This window comes from Harpegnathos saltator, unplaced genomic scaffold (assembly GCF_003227715.2).
Source record: "Harpegnathos saltator strain DR-91 unplaced genomic scaffold, Hsal_v8.6 scaffold283, whole genome shotgun sequence".
NCBI classification, from domain to species: Eukaryota; Metazoa; Arthropoda; class Insecta; order Hymenoptera; family Formicidae; genus Harpegnathos; species Harpegnathos saltator.
Window position 1 is genome coordinate 735976 of NW_020230076.1, and position 13762 is coordinate 749737.

At 51.9% G+C, this 13762-nt stretch overlaps 1 protein-coding gene across 12 annotated transcripts in view; it reads right to left on the reverse strand.

The window, feature by feature from the left end:
• heph (polypyrimidine tract-binding protein 1 heph) overlaps window positions 1-13762 on the reverse strand; it is a 420294-nt gene that overhangs the window by 113093 nt on the left and 293439 nt on the right. For all 12 annotated transcript variants that reach the window (XM_025299499.1, XM_025299497.1, XM_025299496.1 and 9 more), the window contains one exon: window positions 2333-2437. In XM_025299499.1, the coding sequence (XP_025155284.1) occupies window positions 2333-2437 (105 nt within the window). The remainder of the gene's footprint in view (window positions 1-2332; window positions 2438-13762) is intronic.

Sequence of the window (13762 nt, forward strand, 5' to 3'; positions counted from 1 at the left end):
GCTATCAATCAAATACCGCCACGCATTGACATTTTTTTCTCGCTATTTTTCCCTTTTCTCCCGGCGACGCAGATTCGTCGGCCCAGTTAAATAGAAATTTCGGTAAAATAACACGAAAAATGAAAGCTCCGTGCGAAAGCTTCACGTGTGTCGCGCGCGCGGCGGCGGCGGCTTTACGGTCGCCTCGCCTCGTTGCCCCATGTTACACAGCTTCGGCGAAAATGATTAACGACGCCGGGGGCGAGTGTGGAACGAGGCCGAAAACTTTCTGTACACCCGGCGATGCACGTGCCGCCGCCGCCGCTGCCGCCGCTGCCGAGTGATCCGGACATGTTGGCGAGCCGTGCGGTTTTCGGACACGCCGTCGTCGTCGTCGTCGTCGTCGTCGTCGTCGTCGTCGTCGTCGTCGTCGTCGTCGTTGTCGTCATCGTCATCGTCGTTGTCGTCGTCGTCGTCCTCGTTGTTGTCGTCGTCGTCGCCGTCGTCGTCGTCGTCATCGTCGTCGTCGCCGCCGTTAATGCCGTCGACGTTGTTGACGTTCGCGTCTCCGGAAATTTCACCATTTTTTCGCGTCCTCGTCGAAACGACATGTGTGACGACATCGAGCATACGTGACGAGAACAGGTGCGCGAGAAAAGTACCGCCCGTCCTACTCCGCTCTCTCGCCGTGCGCGGCGGAGCTCTCTCGCGCCGTAAAACGGCTGTCGTCTCTGCGCGCGCAAAATATTAATTAAGGTACGTTACCTCGCTAAAACGTCGTATCTTACGTCGGCTTTTTCCACTCCCTCGCGGGAACAAATGTTACCCTTTTATCCCCCTCTTAACCCGCTCGCAGGTGCGGACTTTTTCATCTCTCGGCCGAGAATTCTAAAAATTCACACGCCGAGCGAACGTCGGACACGTCACGGTTAAAGAGTGATCGCTTCCTTGGGAGGGGACGGGGGGAATTCCTTGTCAAATTCGAAATCCAGCGAGATAGTCTCGACACGCTCGGCAGGCACTTCGACGTGCATGAGAAATTCATCGGCGCTTTTTATACTCCACTTCGGCGAAATTTACAACCGAATCGACTATTAATTTCAGCGGCACACAAATAGAAAGCGTTTAATGACGTTCGCGAAATAATCCGCACTTCCACAGGATGCTGATCGCGTAAATAGATCGATTAATAATCGTCAGGCTACCGGATGGCTATTCTCCCCCCCCTCTCTCTCTCTCTCTCTCTCTCTCTCTCTCTCTCTCTCTCTCTCACTCATTCTCACCTCTACATCCTCCTCGTTGCAATTTTCATTCGCTCGAAGGAACGCGCGGAAGGATCGTGCCGGGAATTAATTTTTTCTGCGATACGCTACACCGAGAGGCCGATAATCTCTCTTCGTCCATCGGCCGTCAATTTTCTCGCGACACATGCGAGATTAATTAATATTTGTCATATCACTCGTCGACACACGCAGCTGTTACGCGCAAGATAATAACCGTGAAAAATTAAGTTTCTTTTCGCAAGAGAGAAAGATCGCATAACTCTCGCCTCGCAAGATGTCCGCAAGATGTTCGCGAAAGCGATATGCCATCATCGGCATCGTCGTCGAGCCGAATCCGAGGAAATGATCCTTCCGCCGATTCTTTCGATAGACGACGAGCCTGCGCTGCGCGCACGTTGGTCGCAGCGCGAGCCGGAAGGAACGCAAGAAGCCCTCGGGGAACGCCAGAGCGACCGATCAGATTTCAATGGACGTATTTCAATCGGGGTCACTGCATACGAATTTCTCTTCGGTATGCGATGATTTATGGTTCGTTGCACGTTCTGGTTGCGGTAGCCCGGGAGAAAAAGTCCCCCCCTGCCCTCTGCCGCACCACCCCTATCCCAAAAAGCTCGGCGTGGACCGTGCACGCCGGCGGCGGAACGGACGGACCGAACCGGAAAGGAAGTTATCGGCGTTCCTTGTATTTCGTTTCGTCCTGCCTCGCGTGAATTACCGCGGCTGCCGAGAGATCGAGACGCGGCAGTTTCTCAGCGGAGGAGGGGGAGTGGACGCGTAAAAAAACGAAGCCGCGAATGCATATTCCGTGGCGATATAAATGTGGCGCGTTGAGCAACAATGTATGTCCGGATATATATGTATGTGTACCGCGGATGGTAAAGTAAATAGAAGAAAGAAACAATGGCCAGATTCTCCGCGATAACAGCGCGAGACCAAGCCGACCCCTTTCCGGATCCGTCCGGATTAGAGATGGCCGCAAACGCTGCCGCGAACTAGGAGACACTTAAAATTCACCGCCGACGACTATCGAGCCCCGGCTCGCAGTATCTTATCCGATTAAAAGCACTCACCTTCTTGGCGTCATTGTTGTTGTCGGCCGCGTGATGAGGTTGAGGACTCATTGAAGCACCATTGCTGACTGCTCCGCTTTGCGACAGAAGCTCGTCGCTACCCCTCTGCAACACAACAAATACAGCACATTCGAGAGTGACATGTAAATGGTTCTCACAATGGTTTTTCTCTTTCTCTCTGTTTCTATATATACACACACATGTACATAAATAAAATATTCTACTCTCGTCGCGAGCCGCGCGCATGGAGTGTTCAATCACGCGACAACGCGGCGTTAATTATGCCGTTTTCGGCGCGCGAGATGGCGAACGAGAACGATGTCGTCGTCGTCGTCGTCGTCGTCGCGAGGCAATAATCTACCGTCAAGTAAAATTAAGCCAGACAGTTTGCTGTTACTTCGCGAGCGCTAATCGCGCCGCCCGTCCCGTTTGATCTTGCCGTAGCTTTGAAGGGGAATTGAAATAAATTATCGCGTCGAGAGCATCTCTCGATTACTTAAGGAGTGGAAAGAAGGCGGCGCGAATATCCTCCCCCCCCCTCACGGCGCGGCATCCATTGGACGTCTCGTCCTTAGAGAGCGCCGATAAATCTCGGAGCTGGCGTCAAAAGAAACGGATCAGCAGCGTACAGCAGTAAGATGCTTTTAACGCGAGTCCAAGTCTAAATGCTTAACGGAGTCTCTCTCTCTCTCTCTCTCTCTCTCTCTCTCTCTCTCTCTCTCTCTCAGACGCGGAGAAACGTTGCGGTCACTCGAGCGAAGGAGAGCTTCTCTCGCTCTCGTGAGACATTAATAATTAATCCTCGATCCTTCGTCCCCTTGGCGAGCCAGCCACCCTTCGCGAGGTGCTTCTTTCTCTCTTTCGTTTCTTTCCCTCCTTGGAACTGTTAATCCAGCGACGCGCGTTAATTGCTGCGACGAGAAATTCCGGGGATTAAGCGAGCGGAACGGTCCACCAGCTGAGAAATGATAATCGATTCGCGAGAACGACGCAGTTATTTCCACGCGAGGATGCGCCAAGTGCGAAGTCAGGCCGCCGCGCGAGGATCGCGCTCAGCACCTTCGCACTCTCGCGTAATCCGTCACGTACGATAACGTTCTTCTCGCCGAGACGTCAAAGCGTCGAAGGAGCGTCAAGCGAGCGTCGGCCGCTTAGCGAAATATTTATCGCGACCGCTGCATCGTCGCTGCATTTATTCACGAATCACGGCTTGCATTATGCAGCCGACGGTCGACCGCGCCTCCGTTAAATCTGCACGGCTAAACTTTGACAGCGGGAACGCGGCGACGTGGCACATTCGCGTCGGCGGACGCGCGGAAGATGATTCATAACTCGTAAGGAAAACCACCGAGGATTCCGTCGGGGCCGGCCACGTCAAGACGGAATGTGAGATCAAAGACGCAGGGGGCGCAGATGACGACTGGACGACTACGGGTGGAGGAGAGGGGGCAGAAGATGCAACTGCGAAGGTTCATCCTGCTTCGCCCGGATTCATCGAACGACAAAGGGCAAGATTAAATCCCCCCTCTGCCCCGCGCCGACTTCTCTACTCCGCCATCTACTCCATTCGCGTTCGCGTAAGAAATGACTTCCCCGCTATCGCGGAATTAATCCTGTAATTTGCACTCATCTCCCTCGTGTCTTCTGAAGTATATGCATGCATAAGCATGCACTCTGACAAGTGACATTTACCAAATGCTACACGCCGATTCTGCAAAATCTAATATAAGACAGCCCAAAAGGAGATAAAATACAAAAACAAATTTGCTCGATATTGTTCAGACAATAGAATATCCAATAGCGATTTTCCACACTACCCTAGAAGTTTCGCTATTGGGTATTCCATTATCCGCTTATATTTCAAGATATACGTGTTTGTCTGTGTGTGTTTACTTATGTTTTCATCTCAGAAAAATGAAATTTTCTTTTATTTGATCTCCTTATCACATTTTATTTATCTGCTTTTAGGCTCCTATATTATTAGATTTCAAAAGATGAAAACAATCGGCGTATAACACTTGGTAAAGGTTGCCTGTGAGTGGAAAACTGTCGCGGATCAAAGACGCGCTATCCTTCGTGATTTGCAACCCCCTCCGTATAAATTAGAGGAAACGGGTAAATCGTCTCTTCCCGTCGTCGCTCCCAGCCTCCGCTTTACGAAAAAGAAACGCATCACCCCTCTTGATCAATTCAATCCGCTTTTTTTCAACGATCCCGCTTTTCCACTTGGCAGAGACGACCGTCGCATATATTTTATGTATACTATAGATTGAGCATTGATCGCGGAGAGAGGGGGGAGAGGGAGAGAGAGAGAAAGAGAGAGAGAAACGGTGTTTACTCCGAGCTAATCGAAAAATTAGTGGAGGTAGAGGCAGACGTAGCGGTGCAATTAGAAGGGGCACGTTTTCTGCGAGGACGCACATCTTCTCGTGCACGGTTTATATGTTGCGATACGAAAACACACACACACACATGGCACGCGCGTGGACGTTCTCGGCACATCGAGTGCGCGCTGTTAGGCGGAATATCGTTCAAAGAGCGGCAAGAAGCTCTCGTACGGAACGGGGTCCCTCTCTCACCGCGATCACAGAGAGCGCCCGAGGGGGTGGAGAAACCGAGAACCGCACGGCGGAGAGACTCGGATTCCGTATTTTCCTCGCGGATACCGGGGAGAGAGATAGGGGTTCATCCTCTGACCAACATCCGCTAGAGCTAACCGCTCGACCCCGGTGCTCGTGTATTATTTATTTCACCGCGGACGTATGGATTATGGCCCCCGAGTCACCCCCGGGCAACCCCGTCGCATCATCTCCTCGCCGCGGAACCCTCTCGCAACCCCCAGCACGGACTCTGTGCTCTCTCCTTCTCTCTATTCTGTGTTTTCATCTTTCGATTCTCCAGCCCGCTGAAGCGACCTTCTCCTACGACTCTCTACCGCATCGCCCTCACTCTCTCTCTCTCTCTCTCTCTGTTCTCCCCGTTACCTGCCTGTTCTTTCAACTTGGCGTATCATGAGTTGTTTTCTCTCGATCCTCTCGACCCGTCGAGATCTTAAATCCGGCAAGCGGCCGGTCTCTCTTCCCGTCTTCCCTGCCCGACCTCGCCTACTGTTTTCTTTCCACTTTTTGTCATTCCTCCCTCGCTCTCGCTCCGCCAGCCGTCTTTCCCGCTTCTTCCTGCGGCGAGACCAATCTTCCGTGCATCCTGGCGGGCGAGCGTTTCACGTGCCCGACGATCCGCACGGAATTGTCTCACGATCGCGAGTGACCAGGTGGGCGTACGTCAAGGCTGCCGAGCGAGCGCACCGGAAACGATATAGCTTCGCTCGGATGACAAACCAATCTCACGCGCCGGCTGCGGGCCCGATGAGCTCTCGCTTCCACCTCTCTCTCTCTCTCTCTCTCTCTCTCTCTCTCTCTCTCTCTCTCTCTCTCTCTCTCTCTTACTCGACTCTCTTTCTCCTTTGGATGCTGTTGAGAGAAGCGACACGATCCGCTGAGCTCGTATAAATCCATAGACAAGTAGGAACACCTGGTCCTTTAATTATTTGAAACGACATCAACGCGTCGCACCGACCGCGCGCGCGCGCGAAAGTTGAACGGCGGCGGCTCCAACTTTCGCGGGCGAAATCCGTACAGCAAAGTCGTTAGCCGGAGCAATTTTAACCGCGCGATCCAGTTATCTTCGTGGCGTGGTGCGCACTCGCCGCCGCTCACAAGCGCCAGTCTACTGCTAGATGGTCAATTTCCTCAGCGGTCGTCTCGGACGACGACGACGACGACGACGACGACGACGACGACGACGACGAGCGAGCGATGAAAGGATGCGAGACACGTGGTGTAGCGTCGCTAAGATAATATTGGCCGAAGATAGCCGTGTTGATAGGCTACCGGAGGAAAGGGCTCGGCCGGTCGGTCGGGGCGAGGACACGAGGAGCCATTATTGCCTTTCGAGATGGATGGCTCTTGGATACACGTCCTCCTCGTCCCGATACGCCCGGCCGGGCCGAAACTTTGACCGAGAGATTACGAAGAGAGTTGCGAATCGGGCCGACAGTTGGGTCATTTCGCTTTTTACGGTGCGGGATTATGTATACAAGCCCGCGATATCCCTCCCTCCGCCGGCTAGCCGGCTCCACTTCTTCTTCCTCTTTCCGGTCGCGCGCGTGCCGCGTTTCCTGCCTCCAACCCCCTCGGCCAACAAAGTTTCGTCTTCCCGAGCGAGTGGCAGCCGCGCGAGGAGTCGTTATTAAATATCGTATGACGACTGACGGAAATTTATCGGCGATTGATCGACGTCGCGCACCTGCGACCGCGAGCCATCGTTACGCAATAAAGGCTGAATACTGTAAATAGAGGGTGCCTACGAGGGATAAATGTCAGTTAGTTTTATTGACGCGTTTATCGGAAGCCAGCGGCGCCAGAAGTACGCCGGACTTGAAATCGATAATGGCCGCGCGCGGTGAGGACGAGCCTGGAACGTAATTAACCGGCGAATGATGACAGCGAAAATCAACTGATCGCTCATAGGCCGACGCGCGAGTCGTCGATCCAGCCGCGCGTAAGTTCGCGAGATAGTTCTCCGGACTGTTAACGGGGGCATTTAATCGGATGTAACGAGAGTAACGGAAAGCGACCGATCCGACACGGCTGCGGCATCGATGACGCGCCGACGACTAATAACTAATAAAGGAGGTCTCTTTAACGCGACTTGCGCCGCCGCCGGCTACCACTTGCCCTGCGAGCCGGATCACCCGAGGCGAGAGCGCGAGTTTCTCGCCGTCGGATCGTGTGTTCTCGCAGGCGGAGAGAGATCCTCCTCTACGGCAAGTGACGTGGAAAGAGGGCAGAAATTAAAGCCGCTCGTTAGGGCGGAGCGCGTGCGCGCCCCAGCCGATCACGCTTCGTCCTCATTGAGCCGCGAATTAAAGGAGCGACGAGATCGGATATGCGACACACACGAGAGGAGTCTCGCAACTTTCGTCTCCCGGCGACGCGTGGCAACGGGAATTTGCACAGTAGAGACGGTACAATGTTCCGCTCGCGTGATACATGATATTTTCCACGCCCGAAAGTTCACAACGCACCCCGGTCGTATCCTGCATCCTTCGTCCTGGTCCTGCATCCTTCGCCGATTCGAGGTCCAGCTGTTTCTCAGCTGGTTTCTGCCAGAAGCCGAGACGAAGATCGGAACGGGATCTCTCTCTCTCTGTCTCTCTCTCTCTCTTACACATCTCGCTTCCCGAGCCGAAATTTTGCTTCCGCGTGTCGGTCGGGATCGAAGTTTTATAGACGCGCGCGCGTCTCAAATCACTTCATTGCCTCTCCCGGCGATCCCGAAGCGCAAGCGAAGGATCGCAAAGTGGAGCTTCGGCGGCGCTTCGGTTTCAATCGCTCGCGGCACAAAAGCCGCCGCCTCGACGTTTTCCTCGATGGTAAGAGAAGATCGACACCGCGACGGTGAAATCGATCGATCAAAGAATCCGGCATTGAAAAGGAAGCTCCTCCCTACTTCCCGCGCGCGGCGGCGGTTCCGCTGCGCGCGACGTGTATTATGCGAGAGAGCGCTCTCCGGCGAGGATCTAGACTGGACTTAACGAACCGCCGATTAATTTAATGCTCGCGAGAACACGGGCGGTCGTATTCAGGAGTCCGACGCGCACATAATGGCGCCGATCAACGGGGTATGCGCTATCAGTACCCCGCCACACATCCGTGACTATCATCATTAGTGACGTTTCCTTCCGCGCGGCCGTATCTATCCGCTAATGAAGTCGGTGCGAGGATTTCGCCTTAATTAACGCGCGCCGTTAAAAGGTTTCGCCGGCGCATCCTGCGGTCGGCAGCGACCTGGCCGATGCGCGCTCCCTTCGATCCGCCGATCGATCGATTCGTCAAAACTAACCTGTCAGACACGAGATAGAGAGAGAGAGAGAGAGGAGGGTGGGGCGAAGGGAGAGCGTGAGAAACGCACTCTGGAAAATGCTGAGTCGCGGACAAGCGCGCTTGTAAGTTCAGTCCGCCAAAAGTGGAGATTGCGAAAAATAGCCAGCTTGTTAATTCGGCTTCGATCGATGCGAGACGCGGAAATCCGTCGCAAATTACGCGCCGATAATTCGCGAGCCGCAGCTCGTCTCGTCGTTATCGTCCGCGCTGGAGAGCCGTCGCGCTTCAAAGAAGCGCGCTTCCCACGAAGTACGATGACAAAGGCCGAGGTATAAATTGACGGGCGGACGGACGGAAGGCGACTGCTGCATCATTCTCGGACGGTTCTCCTTCGAGAAAGTCTCTTCCATTAATCCTACAATACTACTCGTCTGCAACCCTTGGCGTATGCGACCAGCTAAAACCAGCCCCCGTTCCTCCGTGCGATTCCTTCCACTCTCTAACTCTAGCGGTGCTTTCTTTGATCAGTGGTTTCTTGTTCTTGGAGGGATGAGCGTGGTCCAAACTTTCGTTCCGTTTTAAATTATTTTCGTCCGGAACATTATTCGAAAGTTTTTTCTTCACATAATCTGCCTTGATGTATAAAGCCGTATCTTTTCTAATTTCTCTTTATCTAGTTCAATTCTACATTATTCCTTGACTCAAAAAATAATACTCGTCTCCCAGACGTGAGGAGTGAAATAATTGAAAGGATTTCTCCAAAAGTGTTTCTGTGTCGTTTCAATGAACGATGTTAAACATTGGAAAGTTGTCACTGCCCCTCCTGCATTTTTCATCGTGTACATGAAACACATGACGAAAAATAAAAATCCAATCCTGAACACGAGCAATCAATCCAGGGCTAGGCGAAAGATAACGACTGGATAACGTTGCGGCGAACGTAATCGCGCAGCGGCGTCTTTAAGCGCGAATTCGTCTCTTGTCATCCGGCAATGCCCGGCTAACGATCAGCCGATCCGCACCGCGGTACCGCACCGAAGTGCACAGAAAATGATTCCTTCCGATTACGTTAAACTGCATTTAATTCCGGCACACGAGCAGATATTCCAGCGGATATTCAAATATCGAGTGCGACGACGCGCTCTCTCCCGCCGGCGTATGCAAAGTACGCGAATGTATTTGCCAGAGCGCTTCCGGCCGCGAGGCGTCGCGACGCCTGCCTTTTTTCCCCGAGCCGTGCCGTCGCTCCCTATTCTCGCGCGCTGTCGCTCGCGTGCTCGACAAAACTTACTTCAATCGGGCCACTTCGCCCTTTCCCTGCGGCTCTTCCTTCTCTTCCTCCTCCTGCTTGTGCTTCCGCCGCCTCGCCGAACTTCGCCCTTACGCGGTTACGCCATTCGGCCTCATGAATTTCAAAATAATGCCCCGGTCCGCTGCCGCCTACGAGATACGCGCGAGGTATCTTCGCGGAAGATGCGACGTCGGCGAGAAAAGCGAAGCGTCGCGTCTCTCTGTCTCTCTCTGTCTCTCTCTCTCTCTCTCGCGCGCGCGCGCGCGCGACACGGCGCTGCAGCGGGTGCAACTTTGCCGAAAAGCAAACACGGGACGAGTAGACGCACGCGGAAAATTCGCACCAGCTGCGCTGCCGCGGGAAGTAAATTAAGTTTCGGAGGCGCGAGCGCGACTGTGAAAAAGAACTCGAGTAAATAAGCCAGAGCGCGTGGGACTACGCGGAGACTGCGGTCCCTCGGCGATGAATCTGTCCGTCTCAGACGAGGATTCTTGCGAAAGTGCTTCTCGAATTCCGAGAAGTACGTGGAAATATCAAATGTTAATCGACTGACGCCGAAAGGAAGCCGTGCACGCTCGTTAAATGCGGAGTTTCGTTCTTCGAGAGAGCGCTACTTGAAACTATTTTCAACTTTGTCCCTCCGCCCCTCCCTCCCTCCCTCTCTCTCTCTCTCTCTCTCTCTCTCTCTCTCTCTCTCTCTCTCTCTCTCTCTCTCTCTCTCTTTCTCTCTCACCATCTCTAGTAACTGTGAGGAATTACCGCTGCAATTTCGAATCCATGGCTGCGGAATACAATCTTGGAACTCCCGATCTCTGGCGAGATGAGATTTCCTGGGAAGTTACCCCCGCACCTTGCGCGCGCTTTTATCGCGATCACGTCGTTCGGCTTCATGAATTTCAAAATAACGCACTCTTAAAAAATACGTAGGAAGCTACCGGAAAAAGCGCGGCAACAACCGCCTTCGACCCCGGTATATCGCCACCCTTTTACCTTCCAGCTGTATCCTGCGGCAACATGGGGTGAGATAAGATTACGCAAAAAGTTCACCATTTAAATCCCATGTATTGTAATTTATGCTCTAGAAACTTCTCTCGCACGCTCTTGTGTATGCGCGTGCGAGCATAAGAGAGAGAGAGAGATGCGTAAAGCCTGTGAATTTTCGACACCCTCGGCGTCGAAGAGAAATATGAGGTTTAATACACCCGAGTTCAAATAATAACATCAGCGACACGATCGATGTTAGTTTTCCTGAAAGAGAATGCGAGCGTGAAGAACATTCGCCGATCTAAATCTCGATGCATCGAGGAGGGACTTTCAGCGTGACGCAATTCGTTTAGCGAGAGACAAATTGTTGGCAATGCAGCTACTTCCAAGATACATATAGTTCATTTTCTCTGAATCGCACAGCTGTTTCAAGAGCAATAAATAAGACGACAGTAGATCTGCTGACGCGACAGCGGGCGGGGAGGGGGGGAGGAGAAGGGATGATCGAAAGAGAATTCGCCTTTACGGACGATTATCTTGAAATCTTCGGAGAACAAAAGGAACGCCGGGGAGACTCGCGTAATAAAGGCTAGGGGGCTTAATAAGCCATAATCGTGGAAGAAAGTAGACTTACGACGGTTTTTCAAGAGGTACTTAAGAGTTCTTCGTGCGGGCTAAAAAGCTTAAGCGAGCCGCCACGACGAGGACGACGGAGACGACGATGACGACGGCGAGAAACAATGGAAGAGCGTAGTGGCGCAAAAATAATATCCGTTCTGTCAGGGTGTGGCTTCGGAGCGGGGAGGAAAGTACGGCAACGAGTAGAGCGACCCCCCTCCCCCGCCACGCCCGGAGCACTTCTCGAAAGGGATTGCGTTTCGCGGGTTTCGAAAGTCCGGGTCACCGATCGGGGAAAGCGCCGGAAGCTAAAGAGTTGGAGGGAAAGCCGGCCGAAACACCCGAAGTTCTTTGTCGGCCCTAAAACTGGGCTACCCAGCTGGAAGCGAAGCGACTTACGGCGAGAGCGAACGCGAGTCGGATAAACCACGGATCGTGTCGCGTTGAGCGAATTTTTCAGAGCACATTTTCGCGACCGCGGCGCGATCGTCTTATCCTGTAACTTTCTTTAACCCTGAAGTGAAAACACGCGAGCGACGCATGTCGCGAGCAGTCTTCCATTTCGACGTCTCGCGTGGACGAATAAAATGCACGACTATGGCGATCTGCCGCACAATAATTCATATTTTATATCATATGACTCGAGCGAGGAAAGAATGTTCCGGATATGGACTGGACAGTCTTTATGTAAACTCAGAGTCGAAACAGGTAATTTATTTATTTATTTATTGACATAACTTATTTATTAATATTGATATAGTTTATTTATTCATTGATTTCTTTTTCTTCTTCTTCTTATTATTGTTATTATAATGAAAGCCCCGATAAAGTTTTATAAGAATAAATTACAATTTATTCTTATACCAAAGAAAGAAAACAAAAAATTATATTCTCCGCAACGCGATTCGTTTCACTCGAAAATTTCAATTCGCACGTTGAAATATTAAAACCACACAATTGAATCGTAACTGAATGATCGCCTGAGGAGAGACGCGACCAATTTTTCACTATACCGCAAGTTAACTGATAAATATCGAAAAACGATTGCTCCACCATCGGAAGCGGGGCAACCTCAACTTTAAAATACAATTTTCCCCACATCACTAGGACTTTCCTGCACGGAGATACCGGCGAGCGGCGAAATCGTTTGATGGGGACTCGGGCCGCCGACAATGTTACGCGCCGCCGCCGAGAGGTGCGAAGTCTGAAGTGTGAACGGCACTACATTGTACGCCGTTCGGCGGCGAAGACCGCGCGCCGTCTTAAAAAACTCTAGGCACTTCTTACGGCCGTATCTCGGTGAAAAATTGACGTACGGACATGAAACAAACGCCATTCCTTCCAGAATTTTATGCTGAGTGCGAAACTGTGCTGCTCGCGTGTGACCTTGTCATAACACGATTACGACGTGTGGTAACATCGTGCAGAGACGCCGAAATACGCTCAGACACGAAAATGGACAATGTCGAGAGAGACTTTTATCATACAAAGTGCGCGAAATTTCGCGCTCGTATTATCGCGTTGCAAAGATTCCGCGCTGATAATCTCGTTGGATCTTCGTCGTCGTGTTTTCCCAGCTGACACCTGTCACCTATCATCGTGTCATCTGTTATCGTTATCAATGATATACGGTAAATAACGAAGTCTAAGTCACGTCACGGAGTATCAGGACGATATTCATATTTATGCTGGAATTACGAGGAATTCGAGAGAGTATGTCGGTTTTTATTCTGCAAATGTGACGAGGAACCGTGCCGATTTGATCCCGCCGAGTATCCTAGAAAAATGGAAAAGTAAACGGCGGATCGAATATTGCGGCGATTGGCGCGTGGAAGTCGTTATGGTTCTATTATGCCGCGACGGAGCGCGCCATGGACGATACAATTTGGATTTTTCACGCTGGAGCTCGATCGCCTTTATAATTCCGTTGCGAGGAAGTCCGCGGGAAACGGTCCCGCGGGGAAAAGCTGAATGGGAAATTTAGTCGGCCGGATGCGATTAAGGTCGGACGTGGCGCAGATGAAATTTAAAGCATCGCGCGCACGCGCTCCTCTCTCGCTCGATCCTTTGAGATATGCTTCGCCATTCACGCGCAGGATATCTCGATCCTGCCTACAAAAGCGCGTCGCTCTATCGGCTACCCGATATTTCACTTTCACGTAGAAAATACGAATCCCCGCCCCCCCCAACCCCCGACAAGCCGATTTCGACGCCCCGGAGTACCGCGATGGATAAATCTTAAGGAGATCTACGAGATATTCCGCTGAAATTTCATTCCCGCTGCGCGGCGACACGCGATTAATTGAGCGGATATTAATCCTAGCGAAAATCTCCCCGAACGCCCCCCGCTCGTCTAAATATCAATAGCGAATTGTTGAGAAGTAATCTCACAAATTGATAATTACTTTTCTCTTCGCTTGGAATCTCGATTGGTACAATCGTGAAAAAAGCAAGAAAAAGATTACGCGTCTCGCGCGGCCCTCCTCTCTCGGTGCTCGATTTTATCCGGTTAATCGCTTATTCATGCTCTTAGAAATCGTTGTCGGATAATCGGAGGTACGTCCGCGACGTAGGGGCAGGCTAATCTCGGAGAAGAGCGCGATTCAAACGATATAACGAAAGGATAAAACGAAGGAATAATTACCCATCGAT